This window comes from Seriola dumerili, unplaced genomic scaffold (assembly GCF_002260705.1).
Source record: "Seriola dumerili isolate Sdu_G_001 unplaced genomic scaffold, Sdu_1.0 BDQW01000267.1, whole genome shotgun sequence".
Taxonomy (NCBI): Eukaryota; Metazoa; Chordata; class Actinopteri; order Carangiformes; family Carangidae; genus Seriola; species Seriola dumerili.
The window spans coordinates 2,118,398-2,139,275 of NW_019174522.1; the positions used below are offsets into that span (position 1 = coordinate 2,118,398).

The following is a 20,878-nucleotide window of genomic DNA, read 5'->3' on the forward strand; positions in this document are numbered from 1 at the left end:
GCAGGTCAGCTGAGGTCACCGGGAAGCTTTATTATAAAGTGTAAATAAATAAATGATTTTCCAGTCTCTCCAGGATTTCACAGGCTTTTTTTGGGATTGTTGCAGCTAAAATATCTGATTTGGCCACAGCTTTTCTTAAAAACTGCGATGAAAGTTGCAATGTTTGTGGATGTTTTGTTTTGTTTTGGGTTTTTTTACAATGAAAATGCGAGAAAATAGAAATTTCAAAAATTGTCTCTATCTTTCTTTTGTATAATTCATTAAAAGTGGAAGGCTATTTGAACCTTTGAGAATAACTCCAGGTCAGTGCAGGTGGTGAGCTAGTCTTCACAAATCTTTTAGGGAAAAAGAACAAGTGATTCTGCTCCTCTGTCTTAATCACAGGTAGAGCTGATCTTTAGAATCAACTCATTAATTTATCAATTTATAACATTGAGCATACACACCTCAGACACCAATGTAACATGACTTAACATACTTCAGAGCCATTTTGGATATGACACAGCTGTTTAAACAGGCTGAGCTGCATGAACCATGAGAAGAAACAGATCTTTATGAATAACTTGGTGGAGTGTCCCTTTAACAAACTGCTTAGAATGACAAAATTACCAAAATTAGGCCAAACACAAAAGAAAAGTTCGGAATACTTCCTGGTTAACACACCAGTGTTTGTACTACACACACTCAGAGATTGTTTCCTCAACAAAGACATCCCACTCCCCAGAATGATCCCCTGAGATCTGTGTGGGTTGGCACATGTGAAACAAAGGTGTGAAGTTTTTTGCCCACATTCAGTTGTGTGCGTACATACTGTGTTTCAGCTGTACCTGTGATCATGATGACTCGTATACCAGCCTGCCGACACATTCGGACTGCGCCAAGCACCTCTTTCCTGGGCGGGTCCAACATGCCCACACAGCCCACAAAGGTCAGGTCCGACTGGGGACAGGAAGACAGAGGACTAGTTCAGCATTAGACTTTCAGAAAGAGTGTTGGACCATGAGCCTTCATTATCATCACCTCATAGTCAGCAAACCCAGCTGAGTTCTCCAGGTTGAGACAATGAATGTCAGGGGGTGTGTCCCTGGTTGCCATGGCAAGGCAACGCAATGTGTCTCGGCCTGACCCCCAATCCCGCACAGTGGACAGGAGCTGCTCTCGAAGCGCCGGGCTTAAAGGCACGCGAGCAGCGCCGCTGACCCGGATGTAAGCGCAGCGCTCTAGCACGCTCTCCGGAGCACCCTGAGGAGAGACGGGGAAAAGGTCAGACACGTCCAGACGTCATAATGGGTAACTAAAGGGATCATGACGAGCTGTGTGGAACTGACCTTGACAAACATCTTGGCTCCAGAGGAAGACCTGGTGAGTTTGTTGGATGAACAGAAGACAGACATGGACTTCCTGTCTCTGGAGAACTCCAGCGTCAGCTCTTTCCTCATTAGCTGCTTAATCACCTAAATACAACCAATGAAAAGACAGCTATAGAACATAAAATCATCTTTGACAAACACATAGAACAAGCTAATAGAAAACCAGGCCTGCAGCATGTGACACACTTAGTTCAGGCTTCTTTTCACAGGTAAAGAGACATAAGACAGATGAGGAAGCATGGTCCTCGATAACAGATGCAGAGGTCAGCATCAGCACTTTATTTAAAGCTCCATATTTTCATGTTGATCCATAAGAAGATATATTTAAACTAGGGCTGTCCCAAACGATTATTCTTTAAACGATTAATCTAGCAATTATTTTTTCGATTATTCGACTAATCTAACGATTAATTTTTTATTAACCTAACAGTAATTTGCGAAGTAGTGTGCAAGCCTTTTTTGCCGCGTGTTGCTCCACACGCTCCGTCGTACTGCTGGTAGACACCGCCATGTTGTTCAAATAGATTACACAGACGCAAATCTTTTTTTTTTTTTTTTTCACAGATGCAAATCATTCACGTAGTCAATGACTTCAATTACGTCACCGCGTTGTCCCAGCCCTTGCGCTGCGCTTGTATCCGGGTAAACCAAAGATGATGGATATAAGCAGTCCCATTAGAAAGTTCCGGTTTTGTTCTATGAACATTTACCCTGTGTGGTTTTACACGATGCGTCGACACTAAAATTCCACGTCGAATAATTTTTATAATCGACAACATCGATTACGTCGGATAATCGTCCCAGCCCTAATTTAAACCATCTCAGTGTAGTTTTACATCTCATCTCTCAGTTCTCTCTCTGGAGCTCTAGTAACAGACAGCTGGTTTTAAGGCTCAGTTTCTGAATACAGGCTGTGTGCATTTCTCTGTGGACTGAGGCTTTGATACTTTCACAGTATTCATATAGAACCTAGACCTGCTTTATAATCAAACAACACATGGACATCTTCCTTTGGACTATATGGAGCTTTAAATAGATTTTCAAGTCACTGAAATGTGTCCCTCGTGTATGTATGTATGTATGTATGTATGTAATCAGTCATGTCAGAGCTGGATGAGGCTGACTGGTGAATGTCAGCTCCATGTTTATCAGTCTAATGTTATGCTCCCCCTTCATCTCACCCTGCAGACTGACATCTGGTTGGTGGTCAATGCTCCTGAGAGGCCTCTCTCTCTCTCTATCTCTCTCTCACACATGCACACAGTTTGCACAGCCATACTTATTAGGACATTGTACTGACCCTGACCTCAACCAGGACCTCAGGTGTGACATCTTGCCTCATTAGGACCGGGCTTTGGTTCGATCCCCATGAGGACAACTGGCCCCGACAAGGTTGCTGTTTTTATTGGAAAGGCCCCGAAGAGGACACACACACACACACACACCCACACACACATACGTACAGAGCAGCATGCTGTCGCTCTCTCAACGGGGGTTAGTCCTCTCAGGTCAGTGTCGAACACGTTCATTTTCTCCACCAGACAGCAGAGGGCAGTCTCTGTCGCCTCCCCGACCTTCTCATACACTCCCTTTGCCTGGAACACACACACACACGCACGCACGCACGCACGCACACACACACACACACACACACACACACACACACACACACACACACACACACAAAGTATGCTGTTTACTCACCAGCAGTTTAGGGCTGCATTTCTGACAACACACATTTATGTGCAGTTGTAAATGTTCCAGAACCATATATGGTCATCAGTGATGGTCTGAGCTGTTGTCTGTTCATTTTGTACCTCGTTGTAGTCCAGCGATGAGTCATTGCACAGCGCACAGATGGAGGCCATTTCCACCAGGCCTTCGTACTGACTGCACTTCACCACTGAGCCGTCCTTGTAGCTGGAGACAGAAGAGGACAGAGAGACAGGTGGAGGACATCAAGACAGAGGAACAGACATGGAGAAGTGGAATGCATACAGGTCGATACAAAAAAGGATGGAGAGATTAACTGGAGGGTTATAAGTGTTGCCTTTCATAATCCATAAACATCCAGGGGTTAAAGGGTTAATGGTTAAAAGTTAAAGACACTCACACTTCCCCTTCAGGGGCGTAAGTAGATCCAGTAACTGTGAACTCGCTCAGGCTACAGCGCTCCCCTGACACACTGTCCACAACAAAAATCTAGACACACACACACACACACGCACACACACACACACACATACAGATAGACATTAGTTCAATAAAGTTAGAAGATCACATGAGGTTATTTTCACATTCCAATGTCAGCTCTTTGAATCAATACCAACACTGAGTCTGAGGTGATTCAAGAGTAAAATGTACGTAGCTAACAGAAGCTATGGTGCCGCAGTGTGGTGAGTATGACATGACATCATGTTGTTGTACTGATGGAGTCAGTGCTGCAATAAACCTCGAACAGATCAGAAAACAGGAAGGATTCTTGCTACTGTTTCAAAATAAAGGACTCAATCTTTCAATGGCTGAGATAAAGATAAAAATCATCATCAAGAGTATTATTACATTTTCATATGAAATAAGATTGATTTGGACTTCCGGTTTGACGAACTAGGCGATGGCAGCATAGGAAAGTTGCTCCCGACATTTCGAAGTAAAAATTGCCCACAACAACCCAAATAAGTTTTTCAAAAAAACGTTAGTACAGTTGCCTAAATATCAGTCGAAAAAGTTCATGCAGTCGGAGTTAATTGAGAGAGACGAAGTTAGCCAGGAGCTCCAGGCTAGCAACGAAATGGAGGATACGGACTCGGACCACGGCAAGGAGCAGGCAGAAGAAGCAGGTCTGGGCCTTTTACTGAAAGAACTAAGGGAGTTTAGAAAGGACAGCAGTCAGCAGCTGAAAGAGATCCGTGAAGAAATAAACAAAACTAACACTAGAATAGAGGAGGCGGAAAAGAGGATCGACACGGCCGAAACTCGGATACAAGGGACGGAAGAAGCGGTTACGGAGCTGGTGAAACTGCAGATACACCTGGATACAAAGCTGACGGATTTAGAGGTTAGGTCCAGAAGAGAGAACGTCAGGATCCACGGAGTGAAAGAAGGAGCGGAGGAGGACTCTCCATCGATGGTGGGATATGTCGAGCGTTTCCCGCGGGAGGGCTTGGGGCTCCAGGGCTCCTTTGAGCTGCGAGTGGAGAGAGCTCACCGCGCCCTAACACCGAAGCCGCCACAGGGAGCTCCACCAAGGTCCATTGTGGCTAAATTGTCAAGCTACAGGATGAAAGAGGAGTTACTGAAGCTGGCCTGGCAAAAGCGGGGATTTCAACTTCACGGAAAAAGTGTTAATCTGGATCATGACTACGCGCCTGATGTGTTGAAAAAGCGAAAGGAATATGCCGAAGCGAAATCAGTACTGAAGGAGAAGAAAATCAGATTTCAAACTCCGTTCCCGGCCCGGTTAAGAGTGTTCTACCCGGAGGGGACAGTGTTGTACGGATCAGCGGAGGAGGCGACCGGGGACATGGCGAAGAGGGGGTTCTTGGTCTCGGTTATTAAACACCCAGAATCTCTGCTGGAGCAGATTCAGAAGTTCACATGGCGAACGAGCAGGAGATCGGGGAACCGGGAGAGAGCAAGTAAAGAGAGGAGTTACGTGGAAAAACTACAGGTTTTTAGGCGCCAGGATCCAGCATGACTATAAAACATCTGTGATTCACGGGTCGTTGAAAGTCCCGGATAAGAAGGGAGGAGTTGTTATTCTAAAGAGGAGAGTCCAGCTATCAGTAAGAACAGACTGCGAACAGGTACTGTATATTACAGGAACATTTTACAGGCAATAACTAAGAACATACTGCAACGTCGGGAGTTTTGTTTTCCTCTGTCAGACAGCCGGATGGACACTAGAATAAAACTGCAAATGGCTGAGGGCCCTCTCACACCGGTCGGTGAGGGAGGATTTCCCTTAAGGCCCTCTCACCATCAGGGCCTAATAAGGGTCGAGATGAAGACCTCACTATTGGAAGCCTTTTTTTCATGTGTTACTGTGTTTGTGTTGTTCCTCATTAAGAGGCATGTTTTGCTGCCGTTCCATGCAGCTTTTGGGGTGCTGTCTGTGATACATTCAGTTAATGGTAAATATTTGTGTTGGTGCGAGAGGGTTTTCCTTTTTTTTTATTTCTTTTCAATATAGTACACTAAATGCAAGCAATTAAAATAGCAACTTATAATGTGAATGGTCTAGTCAACCCTATCAAAAGAAGTAAGATTTTAACAAAACTAAAAAGAGACAAGTTGAGGTGGCGTTTTTGCAAGAAACCCATCTTTCAGACACAGAGCATGCTAAACTAAAAAGAATGGGTTTTAAGTATCAGTTCTCATCATCATATGCAAATGGTCATAGGAGAGGGGTGGCAATATTAATTTACAGTAAAATTTGTTTTGAGTCCCTATTTGAAAAGAAGGACACTGAAGGAAGATATGTGTTTTTGAGAGGGAACTTAAATGGCTCATTGATAACTTTGCTGAATATATATGCTCCCCCTAATTCAGATTGGAGTTTTTTTAGTCAAATATTTGAAGTGATTATAGCAGAATCTCAAGGCGTATTAATTTGTGGGGGGGATCTCAATATTAGATTATGCCCTAAACTTGATTCATCAAAAATACAGGTAGCCCAGCCCAGTCATCTGAACAAAAGGGTCAATTCGGCAATAAAGGATATTGGTTTAGTTGATGTGTGGAGAGAATTAAATCCCCTAAAGAGAGACTATACATATTTTTCTAATCCACACTTGTTGTATTCAAGGATTGACTACTTTTTAATTTTTGGTAAAGATTTACACAGGGTTCGTGACTGCAGCATGGGGATTATGGACCTTTCGGACCATAGCCCTCTGTATTTAAAACTAAATCTCGAACAATCCCAGAGAAACACCTTATGGAGATTAAACATACATATATTGAATCATATGAAGGACCAAATTAAGAAGGATATTACCGACTTTTTGGAACAGAATGACAATGGTGAGGTCACACCTCCGATATTGTGGGATGCATGTAAAGCAGTGCTGAGGGGTAAGATAATTGGATACAGTTCCCACTTAAAGAGCTAGGCTAAAAGAACTAAACCAGCTCCAAACAGAATTGAAACAATTAGAACAAAAACATAAAGACGCAAATGACAAGAAAATTAAAGAAGCACTTAGGAAGAAAAAGAATGAGATAGATGAGATTTATACAAGAGATATACAAAAAAAGTTAACAGAAGTATTATGAAGGAGGTGGGAAAGCCAGTAAATTGTTGGCTTATAGGCTGAAAAAGCAACAGACAGAGAATTCAATCCATAAAATTAAAAATCCGATGACTAATTTAATAAACTATAAATTGGAAGAGATACAGAATAGCTTTGAAACATATTTTCAAAGACTATACTCTCAACCCCATGTTGACAGAGGGAAAATGGAAGAATTTTTTGAGAAAATTAATCTTCCTAAATTGACGGGTGAGCAGAGTAACCAACTTGCAATAGAAATTACAGAGAAAGAAATAAGAGCAGCCATAGCCCATCTCAAATCAGGGAAAGCCCCTGGCCCTGATGGGTTTCCTTCAGAGTGGTATAGGATGATGGGGGATTCATTGATCCCTATGTTGCAGTCCATCTTTAATTGGGTCCTTAAAAGGAATATAATACCCCCCTCCTGGAGGGAAGCAGTAATTTCACTTATTCCAAAAGAGGGGAAGGATAGATCTGAATGCGGAAACTATAGACCGGTTAGCGTGTTGAATCAGGACTATAAGATCTTTACATATATACTGGCCAAACGGATAGAAGGACTGTTACCACAAATCATTAGCCTTGACCAGACGGGTTTTATTCGTCAGAGACAAACCCAAGATAATATCAGACGGACTCTACATGTAATAAGTCATATAATAGAACAGGATTTAGAAGCGGTATTAGTAGGACTAGACGCAGAAAAGGTGTTTGATTGTGTAAATTGGTCTTTTCTGTTTAGAGTCCTAGATGAGTTTGGGTTTCACAACTCCTTTATTAAGACAATAGAAGCTCTTTATGATAACCCGAGGGCCAGACTTCAAATTAATGGTGTAGTTTCGAACCCCTTTTCACTGGAACGTGGAACAAGGCAGGGTTGTCCAATTAGCCCCCTTTTATTTGCGATTTTTATTGAACCCCTGAGTCAGTGGATTATACAAAATGAGAACATTAAAGGAATACATATGAAGGGAGGAGAACAAAAGATTTCCTTGTTTGCGGATGACATACTGATACAGTTATCCAGTCCAGAACAATCTATAGTACATTTGTTTTCACTTTTGGATCAATATGGATCTTTCCCTGGATATAAGTTAAATGTTTCAAAAACACAAATTCTCAGTTTCAATTACAGTCCCTCAGAAAATGTGAAGAAAAGATATAATTTGAGTTGGGAAGCTGAATCCATGAGGTATCTGGGGGTGAATATACCAGCAGATTTGTCAAAGCTGCTCTCACTGAATGTTCTCCCCCTGAACAACAAAATTAGAGGAGACATTAGGAGATGGGATTTAATGCCATTTCTTAATTTTGGTTCTCGTATCGAGTCTGTTCAAATGGTTATTCTGCCGAGGTTATTGTATCTCTTTCAATCCCTTCCACTAGATATACCTGATCAACAGTTCCAGGAGTGGGATAAACTCATCTCTAGGTACATTTGGTAGGGGCGTCGACCAAGACTCAAATATCAGAATTTACAGTTAGCAAAAAATAAGGGGGGGGGTTGCGCTCCCATGTTTAAAAGATTATTACATTGCAGCTCAGTTGAGACCGTTAGTATGTTGGTGCAATCCAGAATATAGGGCTAGATGGAAGGAGATAGAGGAGGCCATAACAGCAGAGTTCCCAATTCAAGCTGCAATAGGGGATAAGGGTTTGATGATTACATTGACTGATCTGGGAAACCCCTGGATTGGTTTACCACTTAATATGTGGAATAAGGTAATAACTAAAAAGAAATTGAAAGAGGCGATAAAAGTACTGAGATGGTGTGCATTTGATCCAGATTTCATGCCTAAAAATTTGGATGCAAGATTCAAGGCCTGGAAAACTAATGGACTAACAGCATATTGTACCTTTTTGTGTAAGGGGTCAATGAATAGTTTTCAAAACCTAAAGAGACAATTTGGTCTAAACAATGATGACTTCTTTAGATTCTTACAGGTTCGTCACCAGGTTGAACAAATAAGAAAAGAGATTAAACAAGAGCAATGGGATAACAATCTACTAAAAGTATTTATGGATGCATATGTTTCAGGCTCAGGCCAAAAAACCATCTCAAGACTCTATAGGGGTTTACAACAAATGAAGGGTAGCTCATTGCATGTAAAACAGAAATGGGAGAGGGAAGGAAATCTAGTTTTAAGCGAAGAAGATTGGGAATATTTATGTGAGATACAATGGAAAACTTCAAATTCAACACTATGGAGAGAGTTTTGTTGGAAAACCCTTATTAGATTTTTTGTCACTCCAGCTCAAAAAAGACACTATTCCAATTTATCTCTGTGTTGGAGACAATGCGGATGCCTAGAGGCAAATCATTTTCACATATTTTGGTCTTGTTCAATATTGATGACTTTCTGGCAGGAGGTCTACAACATTTTGCAAAAAATATTTCAGACAGACATTACTTTTGAGTTTGTATCATTATATTTAGGAGTTTTACCATCAGAAAATGTCTCCTCTGGTGACAAATACTTATTTCAGATTCTAAGTGCCGCTTCTAGAAAAGCTATAACAAGGAAGTGGCTAAAATTAGAAAAACCTACAGTAGACGAGTGGTTTGACATCATTTATAACATTTTTAAGATGGAAAGAATTACTTTTGCTTTAAGACTAAAACAGGGTCTGTTTTTGAAAAGATGGGATAGATGGATTAGATATGTCACTCCGATCCGTCCATCGTTTGTCTAGTACCAGGTCTTATATCCATTTTCTTTTTTCATCTATGCTTTTCCTATTCAACCCTTATGCATCAGTATTTTGATTTTTTTTTTTTTCTAGTATAACAGATGTGCACCCCAGCATTCTTGTTCTAAGCCTAAGGAGTTAAGTTCTCAATTTTTGTATTTTAATAATTTCATCTTTTGTGTGATGAGGGAGGTCCAATCATCCCTATCTGTATGGTCAGTGGAATCGTGGATGTATTAATGTGCAATTCAGTTGTAATTTACAGATGAATGGATGAGACTAGTGAATTGATATGTGAATGAACATGTAAACCACGAAAATCACAATAAAAACAGAATTGAAAAAAAAATTAAGATTGATTTAGTTTAGACATATTTAGGCGTTGTTTATATAGCAGACAGGCTTTTATTCCTCCTTTCATCTGATTCCCTTTGATACAACTCAACACTTCCACCACCTTCACTTGTCATCCTCATAGATGCAGTATTGTGTATTTCCACAGCACTGGTCATACTCAACACTCACTCCCTCTCTTACTAATATACATGTTGTTTTCATTCACCAATGAATTCAACTTAATTCACCTCCAGTAGATTTTTCACATTAGAAGTACTCCAGACTTCCTGTTATTTGCAGATTTTTAATATTAAGAATCTCTAGACCTCTCTGTCTTATTTAACATGGAACATTTTAAAAGGTTGTACTTATGTATCTACAGTCACTCTCACGCATGCTTTTTTTAGTGTGAAAATGTATACTGTATGCCTGTGAAGAGAGGGGGGTTCTAAGCCCCTCTACTGATTACTGTTTCTTTCTGAGTGATCCAATAAAAATAAAGCAGATTTCAGGAAAACACTCAGAGAAACCATATCCTGCAAGGTTGGATGGTGGGTCCAGGTGGGCGGGGCTGGGTGACTGCTTTGTTGTGACATCACAAAGTTCCAGAAGTCCTGACGGCTGGTTTTAAGGCTCAGTTTCTGAATACTGGCTGTGTGCATTTCTCTGTGGGCTGAGGCTTTGATACTTTCACAGTATTCATATAGAACCTTGACCTGATCTATAATCAAACAACACATGGACATCTACCTTTAGACTATATGGAGCTTTAAATAGATTTTCAAGTCACTGAAATGTGTCCCTCGTGTATGTATGTATGTATGTATGTATGTAATCAGTCATGTCAGAGCTGGATGAGGCTGACTGGTGAATGTCAGCTCCATGTTTATCAGTCTAATGTTATGCTCCCCCTTCATCTCACCCTGCAGACTGACATCTGGTTGGTGGTCAGTGTTCCTGTTTTGTCAGAGCAGATGACAGAGGTACAACCCAGTGTCTCCACTGACGGCAGGCTGCGGACAATGGCGTTCTTCCTGGCCATCCTCCTGGTGCCCAGGGCCAGGCAGGTGGTGATGACTGCTGGGAGGCCTGAGAGGAAACACGATAGGCAGTTGATGGTGATGAAACTGCCACAAACTGTCGAGTCCACTGCAGCAGCTGGTTTTATGGGCATAATTTTCAGAGTGGGTGGAGGAGATCGGTCAATTGTTTCTCTACAGTTTTCTGTCAGATAATTTTTCTCTAGATAAGATGTTTGACCTAGTCTCATTAGATTTTCTATTACCCCAAAGCAGAAAGCACACTTTACAGTAGAGAGTTGGACACTGTATGGGAGACAGGATGCCAATCATTGGCATATATTTTGGGAATGTTCAGTAATAAGACATTTCTGGACAGAGATGCACAATACATTGGAAGGCATATTCAATACAAAAATACCTTTCCAGTTGAACACCTTCATTTTAGGAAAAGTTCACTTTCTGATATCAGCCAGTGAAAAAAAACATTACTAGGAACTGTTTGCTTCCTGATCCCCCCACAACATAGGAATGGACAGATATAGATAATGAAGTACACACAATAAAAAAATCCCATTTTCATTCCACCTACAAATAAATAAATATATATATATATAAATATAATAGTATATTATATATATTTATGGTTAATATACATCCCTTTTTCAGATCCTAAAATAGTTATGGAAAATTCTACTGGATAAGTATTGTCTATAAAAAAACTAGAATCACCTCCTTGTGGTTGTCTGCCTCCTCCACTAGTTTCAGGTTACATCCTGTTTATCCAGAATCTTACAAAAATATGAACCATTTGTGTGAAATTTTGCCATAATTGTTGTGAAGTCTTGAGTTATCGCTAAAATGTGTTTTGTGTGGTCACACTGACCTTTGACCTTTCTAATCAGTCTAATCAGTTCGTCTTTGAGTCCAAGTGAATGTCTGTACCAAATCTGAAGGAATTCCTTCAAGACATTACAGAGATATTGTGTTCACAGGGCCAAAATCGTGTTTTGTGAGGTCACCATGACCTTGACCTCTGACCTTTGACCACCAAAATCTAATCAGTTCATCCTGGAGTCCTAATGAACGTTTGTGCCAAAATTGAAGAAGTTCCTTCAAGGCGTTACTGAGATATTGTGTCCACAAAAATGAGATGGACAGACAACCTGAGACATAAAAAAGATGTTGAGAAGGGAGGGGTTGTTGGCGATGCTGTTCATTTACTGCAGACTTACAATACTTTCTAACTGCAAGGCTATTTCTCTCTGTAATTGCTGAAATGTTCTGAATTATCCTAAAAAAAAAAAAGTTGCAAATAAAAGAATAAAAGAGAGAAGTTTGACCTTCTGGTATGGCGGCCACAGCCAGGGCGACAGCGATCTTGAAATAGTAAACAGCTCCTCTCAGCCAGCTGCCTCCATGCACCGGGTCATTAAAGTGTCCCACATTGATGGCCCACACCGCTACGCAGATCACACTGATGACCTGCAGGGTAACAGCCGCACAACATTGATTCTATATTGATTCTACAGATTATGGAAATACTCTCACACTCATCAGTAAACCTCACACAGGGACTTGCCTTAGACAGCTGCTCTCCGAACTGGTCGAGTTTCTGTTGCAGCGGAGTCCTTTCAGGGTCGGTGGAGGCCATCTCATCTCTGATTTTCCCGATCTCTGTCTGTACCCCTGTCGCCACGGCAACCCCGATGGCTCGCCCTGCTGCAATGTTGGTGCCCTGGGGAAAGGCCGTGACAGAAATAACTTCACTGCGTCTTCTGTGATGCTGTTATTTAAAGTGAACTCTAATATCTCTCTCTTTAACACCGGGCTGTGATGTGAAGTCATGCTAGGTCCAACAGCGCTCTGATAACCACACCAACAAAGACGATCTGCAGCTCTCGCAGTCAGTGACGGCTCTTAATAAAACATCAAGGGCTGTTATTCTTTGACCACAGACCACCTGCTGACTCCACAGCCTTTGAGGTCTGACAGATTTAATACAACACACATACTAAATGTCAGATGTGCATATAAGTGTATGGGTGGATGTTGGGATGGAGCTGTAATTGTAGAGTAGCTCTGAGGAGAAAAAAGCATGTCAGGTAAACTGGGGTCTCACTAATCTTTGAATAGAATCAAAATTATTTTACTAGTGGGAGAAAATCTAAACAAATGGTTCTGGGTGAGCTGATGTCATATTTCAACAGTGTTTTATAAGCACATACTATAAAAAACTTTTTTTACTGTTGATATGAACAAACTAAAAAAATTAAATTATATTTTAAATTTTTATTGAACAATTTTTTTTGTTTAATAAAAAATTGAATAAAAAATACTTTTTTCGGAATAAATGAAAGTTGGATTTTTGAGGGAAGACGCCCATGCTGATTTGGGGTAAGAAGCCCCTCCCCCACTGGCATCAATGATTTTGAACAGTGTCGTCTTGCTAATTTTAGATTTATGAGAAAACATGTACAACAACATCTAACACAATGAGATAATAAATAAGCATCTGTGCCAATCTTACATCACTTCAATGTATGTAACAGGATTTTTGTGTTGTGTATCAATTTCATTGATAATTAAATTTTTTTTCTTTGTCCCATCAATTTGAAAATAATCAAACTGTTCTAAAAAGCAAGATGTTATTTAACATTTATGTAGCAGTTAAAGCATTTTTACATTTAGCTTTATAATAACAAGGATGTAGCTTGTTAGAATTTAGTTACCCTCTAAACTATACTTTCTGTGTATATATTGACATTCAAAATATACATATTCTAAAAGAAAATAGACATTGCTCTTAGGAGAACGTTTACCCTGTAACCCTGAGCAGATAAATGCTCGAAGGCTTTTCTGTTAAGAGCTACAGAGCTCACTCAGACTCAGTGACTTCCTCAGTGGATAAGCAATTAATATTCTACCGAGGTGTGGAGACATTTATTAGAAGAGGAGATAATTATTTAGATACAGATGTGGAGATCAAGATTTGTTCTCAGATATCAGTGACCTTCATTGCTCAACATGTGGAGAAATATCAGCTGTTACCACTGTTTTACTCGTATGTTTTTCAAAGTAACCAACTTAATTCAACTAAAACCTTCATATCGTGGGAAATACAGAAATCAAATTTAAGGATCAGTAACTACTGTAGCAGAAAAGAAGCTTTCAAGTGAAATGTTTGATAGTTACAGCTTCAAACATTAGTGTGAAGTGTAGACAAAACATCTCACAAAAATACTATTTCATTTTTAAAAAGGAAAAATAATTTCCTAATAAACCACAGGGTGTTTCACTCAACAAGTTCAATAACAAAAATATCCTTAAAGTGTAACGTGACAGCCGTGATTGTTGAGACTCACAGAGAAGAGCATGTTCTTCTTGTCCTGGTTCACAGCTCTGGGATCTGGTACAGGGTCTGTATGTTTGAGCACTGACACAGACTCCCCCGTCAGGATGGACTGGTCCACTCTCAGAGTGGTGGAACGGATGGAGGTCAGCCTGATGTCAGCTGGTACCTTATCACCGACTGAGGAAGGAAAAAGAAAAAAAAATCTTGATTTCATTCTGTTTTATTGTATTTAGTTTAAGGACAAATATGATGTTTTAACTAAATTCTGCACATGTTTGTGCCAAATTTGAAGAACTTCCATCAAGGTGTTACTGAGATATCATGTTTCCCAGAATGGGACGGACAGATGTACAACCTGAAAATAATATGCCTCTGGCTCTGACTGTAGCTGGCGTTGAGGCATAAAAAATTTTTTCCCCCTCATCAGTCTCCATTCAATTTCCCATAATAACAAAGTAAAAACTTAATTTTTTGCAAATGCATGAAAAAATAACTGAAATATCACATTGACATAAGTATTCAGACACTTAGAATTCAGGCACTTTTCAGACCTGGTATTCCCATGGGTCTTCAGTGACCTGTGATCATGTCTCATTGACTGAGACTGAGACCATAAAGAGGGAACACATTGCAGTAGTTTTAAAGTCTCTGCCTGTCTGCTTCAGACCTGGTTTAAACATCTTTTATTGGTTTATAAAGCTCCTCATGGTCAGACCTGCTTTTATCCTGTGAACTGTCACTCTGTCGGTCAATCACTGATTGTTTTTGTCCATTTCTGTCTTTATTTAAATCACTACAGTGAGAGAGGGAGAGGAAAGTCAGGGAGAGAGAGAGGGAATGACATGTGGACTAAGCCTTTGTGGTACAAGCTCTACCAAGTGATCTGCCGCGAATCACTGATCTTTAAAGTCAAACTGCTTTCTTCAGTGTTTCTACTGGTTTTAATCTCCTGGTGTGTTTGTTATGGAGAGGAGGACACCTCTGTGGATAATTCAGCTGCTGGTAAAAACCTGCTGAACATCTGGTTCATAAATTATTAGAGAAACAATCCAAAGAAAGGTTAGCATGAATCTCAGCTCCAACTCTTCCCTGAGTCTCTGTCCTCCGTACAGCGTTGCTCAAACACTGACATTAAATGTGAAACTGCTTTATTCAGTGTTTTTAACGGTTAGAATCACCGGGTCTGTTTGATTTCCTGAACCACTGACACTGAAGGAATTCAAACCGAGAGAAGCTTACGGTAATGGTGGTGAACAACTCCCATGTATAATGTAAAAATAGATCAATAATAAAAATCTGCTTAATGAACACAAGGACAGATGGCTGCACATGAAAGGTTAGCATTCTTTCTTTTGGAGAAGCAGAGCTGTTCATAAACTGTTTATACAGGTCGGTGAGTAAGAAAGAGGCAGAGAGCAGAGGGAGAGACTGAGAGGTGCACTGACACATCAGATCTGTGCTTTCTCTCATCATTACAGTGACTAGTTAAGAAGATATTAACATTATGAGACCTGTTAAAGCGACAAAGAGACCTTTGACAGAGAGACCTGAAGCAGACCTTCCTTCCTCAAGTCAGTTTTATTGGACTTAATGTAAAAGCATTGATTTAGAAAGGTTGTCTAATTAATGTTTAATTAATTAAACAAAATGTATTTAAATGAGGGTTAGGGACATTTATTTATTAAAAATGAAAAACCCCTCAGGTATCTATCAACGTTGTGAATTGTTTTTCAGTTAGGGCGCCTCCCAGTGGAGGTCTTCCAGGCAATGTCTACCTCGGGGTAGACCCAGAACATGCTGGAGAGATTATATATATTGTATCTCATCAGGTCTGGGAAGACCTCAGAATCCTGCGGGAAGAGCTGGAAAACGTTGCTGGGCAGACGGACGTCTGGACTACTTTTCTTAACCTGATGCCACTGCAACACGACCCCAGATAAGCGTCAGAAAATGGATGGATGGATGGACAGATGGACAGATGGATGGATGGACAGCCGGATGGTCAGGTAGTTTGGAGACGATGAAAGTTCTGCTCTAGAATACAGAACTTTTCATGAAAATAAAATGTATTACTGCAGCAGTTTGGGGTGTTATGATACACCAGTGTTAATATTAACCATGATATCTAAAAATTTAAATATCAATTTAGTGGTAATGACACACGTTATACTGTCTGGAACCAGGACACTTAAACAGGTCTGTCTCATATAGGACACATCAGAGCTGGTACAAACACAAAGGTTATACTGGAAGTAGTTGAGTAATTAATATGAAGCCACATGACCAACACAAGTTACTGGCAGCTTAAATCCAAAAATGTACAGCTGTACCCAGACAGACTCTGTTACATGAGAGAGAATACAACAATAAGAGAGGGTCACATTAACATGAACACAGCCTCCAGCTCTGAACAGTGTCACAGAGTTCCCACGCTCTGGAGGACCAATACTTTTACTACAGTCAGAGGGGCACTGGATCTCACACACACACGCACATACACACACACATACACACACACACACACACACACACACACACACACGTAACCCTGTTTCCTCTCTCTGAGCATCTTAAAATAGCACAGGGTATCTGGAGGATTGAAGAGTTTTCTTATTAGGTCAAGATACATTTGTGTGTGTGTGTGTGTATAGATCTTATCTGTGAATACAACGGATCTCACCATGTTTACTCAAATACAAACACTGAGTGATTTCAGCTGTTGAATGTTCAGTAGAATGAGGATGGATCTGGTCTCATGTCTTTGACCAGAGAAGAGCTCAGATAAATGTTGGTGAAAACTCTGAGAGATGTTGAAAGCAACATTGTTGACCAGGTAATAGTTTCTATCTCCTAATGAGACTGATCCCATTAGTGACAAATCAGTGGTGAACCAGAAATTTTTTTACATCCATGTCTGTTAAGACTCATACAACATATGTCAGTCTCTCCAGGATTTCACAGGCTTTTTTGGGATTGTTTTGTTTTGCAATGAAACTGCGGGAGAAAATAAAAATTGCAAAAATTGTTACTTTTTTTTTGTATAATGTCTTAATCACAGGTAGAGCTGATCTTTAGAATCACTTCATTCATTTATCCATCTATAACGTTCATCAAGGTTTTACGCAAGGACTGGTGTGATTGGTTGAATTTGCATCAATTATTATGCTCGAGACATCGCAACTGATTTGTAGTGAAGACTTTGAAGGATTTTTAATAAAAACAGGTTTTTACAGAACATTGTGATTCCACAGTGAAGTTGACCTTTGACCTTTTGGATATAAAATGTCATCACTTCATTTTATCGAGTTAGACATTTGTGTCATAATTATGATTCCTATACTTGCATCCCAAAAATGTGTTTTGTGAGGTCACTGTGACCTTGACCTTTGACCTTTGATCACCAAAGTCTAATCAGTTCATCGATGAGTCCTAATAAATGTTTGTACCAGATCTGAAGAAATTCCCTCAAGGTGTAACTGAGACATCACATTCACAATGAATGGCACAGGTGGATGAACTACCTGAAAACATAATGCCTCTGCTCACGGTTGTCAACGGCAACCACAGCACTGAATATAAACAAGCACCTTAAAACTCAAAGATGGCGGTGCTCAAAAGTTCTCTGACCAGATGAAACAGATTTCCTAAACGTTCACACCGTCCTGCTCTCGTCATCAATCTATACCCCACAGCCTTCTGGGATTGCTACTTTTAGATGCACTCCAATCGCATATTTTCCATGAAGGCCTTGTGTGCCTCTCACTGGGTTTCCATGGCTACAGCCAGAGGAGAGGGCAGAGATGCAGCGGCAGGCACGCAGATTATGATGTTTGCCAGGAACAAGTAAACAAAGAAGCCACAGTGTTATTTCAGCCATGTCTAAACAATCATGCAGTGGAAGGTCTTTCCATGCTCATGGCAGCACAGCAGACAATAGCGACAGCGTATCAGTTATGGAAAAAACATGAAACTCTGGGCTCAAGTTTTCCATCATTAATGGCTCCTAAACCACTACTCCTCGAGTCACAGTGTAGATCCTCCTGGTCAGATATGACATCATAGTTGTAGCTTTTTATTATTTTATTTTATTTCTTATTTTATTTATGATTGTTGTTGTTGCCTGTTTCACCTGCTTAGCTTTGGGTCTTTTTATATGGTTACTTTCTGTATGCGTGTGGTGTGCAGCCGACTGCCTGAATTTCTTTCAGGATGAATAAAGTATCTATCTATGAAATGCTGGGTCTTGTATCAAACATGTTCCTGTACATCTGGAGAATATGATTTGTAGGCATCTCTGTAGCGCCACGAGGCTTCATTTATGGTTTGTTGTGACACATTTTACATTTATCATAAAGTATAATATATTGCACTTGGCTGTATTGAGATTTTCATAATATTTAGATTAATTGTTCAGCCCTACTCAACAGTGATACTGATTCTTGATTACTGTAATAAAAATACATGTTGAAATGACAATTATCACCAAACCCTGCATTCATGAATTTCCCCTAGGTGATAAATAAAGTATCTATCTATCTATCTATCTATCTATCTATCTATCTATCTATCTATCTATCTATCTATCTATCTATCTATCTATCTATCTATCTCTACTGAACTTTCTCTCTTTACAACCAATGGGATGAGACCAACAGTTGTTTGAGTTAGTTAGTTATTTTTGAGTTAGTTTTACATGATGCAGCAGCTGCTGTGTGGGATTCTGTATGTTGATATTTTCACATCTAAAATACAAACACAGCTCACAGGAAAAGTATTTGACACTCAAGACTATGATGAGTGCAGTATCACTTTCAAAGGATTAAAAAGTGCCATATTTTCCTCTTCTCCAGTGTTTTGTTTGAAGTGTTGATCCATAAGAAGATATATTTGTGGTTTTAATTTATATTTGTAGTTTTAAGAACCAAAAACCATCTCTATGTAGTTTTACATCTCCTTTCTCAGGCTTCTCTCTGGAGCTCTAGTAACAACAGGTCGGTGAGCCAATCAGAGGAGAGGAGGCTCTGAGTCTCTCTTCTGATTGGCTGACTGTTTTCTGAGTGACTGAATACAAATATAGTAGATTCAAGTTAAGACTCAGAGAAATCAAATCCTGCAAGGTTGGATGGTAGGTCCAGGTGGATGGTGCTTGGTGACTTTTTTGTTGAGACATCACAAAGTTACAGGTTTTACTGGTTGTAAGGCTCAGTTTCTGAATACAGGCTGTGTGCATTTCTCTGTGGACTGAGCACTTTGATACTTTCACAGTATTAATATAGAACCCTAGACCTGCTTTATAATCAAACAACACATGGACATCTACCTTGAGATTATATATACCTGTGAAATAGTAAAACTGCACATTGCACTGTCTCAGGATCAGAGTGACCCCCTGATTTTGTCATCAACTACTGCGTGTGTGATGTGGATGATGATGCTTCTTGTGGTGGTATTTGTCTTCTTACCAGCAACTTCCACGATGTCTCCAGGAACAATGTCTCGGGCTCTGACTCTCTGGACACTCTTCTTGTCCTGGCGGTACACCTTGCCCATCTCTGGCTCGTACTCCTTCAGAGCCTCGATGGCGTTTTCTGCATTACGCTCCTGGATGACGACACAGGCAGATACAGTGCATAAGATGGTTGCTTTTTACGAAGCTGCATATTGGGTGCATATTGTTAAACAGCAAAAATTACAGCTTACAACTGAAGTAGTTACCACCGTACCAGGTCAATGAAGACCTCAATTCTTCCAGCTATTGGTTAACGTCATGTAATTTGTTGAAGAAAATTCACTCAAGTCCTTAGTTTGAAGTTTGCTGTACGGAAGTAAGTTTAATGGTATCCCAGGATACGGTGAGCCAACTGACACAGAGCGGGTCTGAGGCAGTAGACTGACCCCGAGTGTAGGGCAGGGGCCCAGTTATACAGAGAAAGACAAAGGAATGGACACTGTATTTGCATATACCTGGGGTTACAGACATTTGGTCAGACAGGAAAGGAAGTTTATAACAAAAGATAATGTTTATCAAGAGTAGTGTAGCACCTTGGTTCACGTTATCGGGGGTAGGGGGTAGGGGGTTGGATCAGCATATCTATGGATAGGGCAGGCAGGGCCCCTAGACTGAATTAACTTACAGGTAAGATGTTGCTTAGTAAGATGTTGTTAAGACAATGAAGTGTTGGTGATGTAAGGGGAAGACAGACGGTGGTGGAGAATAACAAGGAAGGTGGTATCTCCTTGATCAAGGATCAAGGAGTTAACTCAGTGGGGTTGTAGGGTTGTTTCTAGGTGCTAGCCAGTCTATACTAAAGGATGTGTATTTTCTTCCTCAAATTTAACGTCTCAGTGTTTCTGGGTAGGGATTGACCGATTATCGGCCTGACTGATAATGCAGACACTGACTGCAGCACGTCACCACGTGAATGGCCACTGACTGCTGTTACTGAAAAGACATTTTACTACAGCAGAAAAAAAATAAAATCCCTGTGTAAAAATGTTCTCAGATAAAAGTACAAAGTGATTCAGTTAAACTGTCTCTGAGTAAGCGTATTACATTTTAAAAGGGGGAAGGGTAAAACATCTTATTTGTTGATAATAGTAATATATGATAATACTATTAAATTAAAGAATATCTTTAGGTTACCAGGTGAATCAGTCCACAGGTGAGAACAGCACTGAAATCAACCAATTAATTGCAGTCAGGCTCTTTGCAGTCTGTACATACAACTGATAATTACTAATATACACTCAGTTGTCAGTTTATTAGGAACATGTAGATAAAACTCATGTAGTTCAATAAAACAGTCGTGCAGTTAATCCGTCTTCATGAAG

General features: G+C 40.2%; 1 protein-coding gene across 2 annotated transcripts in view; it reads right to left on the reverse strand.

The window, feature by feature from the left end:
- The window catches only part of LOC111230479 (sarcoplasmic/endoplasmic reticulum calcium ATPase 2-like), a 52,012-nt gene that overhangs the window by 8,391 nt on the left and 22,743 nt on the right, over positions 1–20,878 (reverse strand). For both annotated transcript variants that reach the window (XM_022757230.1, XM_022757229.1), the window contains exons 7-17: positions 19,510–19,648; positions 14,058–14,224; positions 12,275–12,430; positions 12,036–12,177; positions 10,596–10,762; positions 3,484–3,572; positions 3,188–3,290; positions 2,834–2,965; positions 1,329–1,454; positions 1,021–1,242; positions 828–939 (exon numbers count right to left, since the gene is read on the reverse strand). In XM_022757230.1, the coding sequence (XP_022612951.1) occupies positions 828–939; positions 1,021–1,242; positions 1,329–1,454; positions 2,834–2,965; positions 3,188–3,290; positions 3,484–3,572; positions 10,596–10,762; positions 12,036–12,177; positions 12,275–12,430; positions 14,058–14,224; positions 19,510–19,648 (1,555 nt within the window). The remainder of the gene's footprint in view (positions 1–827; positions 940–1,020; positions 1,243–1,328; positions 1,455–2,833; positions 2,966–3,187; positions 3,291–3,483; positions 3,573–10,595; positions 10,763–12,035; positions 12,178–12,274; positions 12,431–14,057; positions 14,225–19,509; positions 19,649–20,878) is intronic.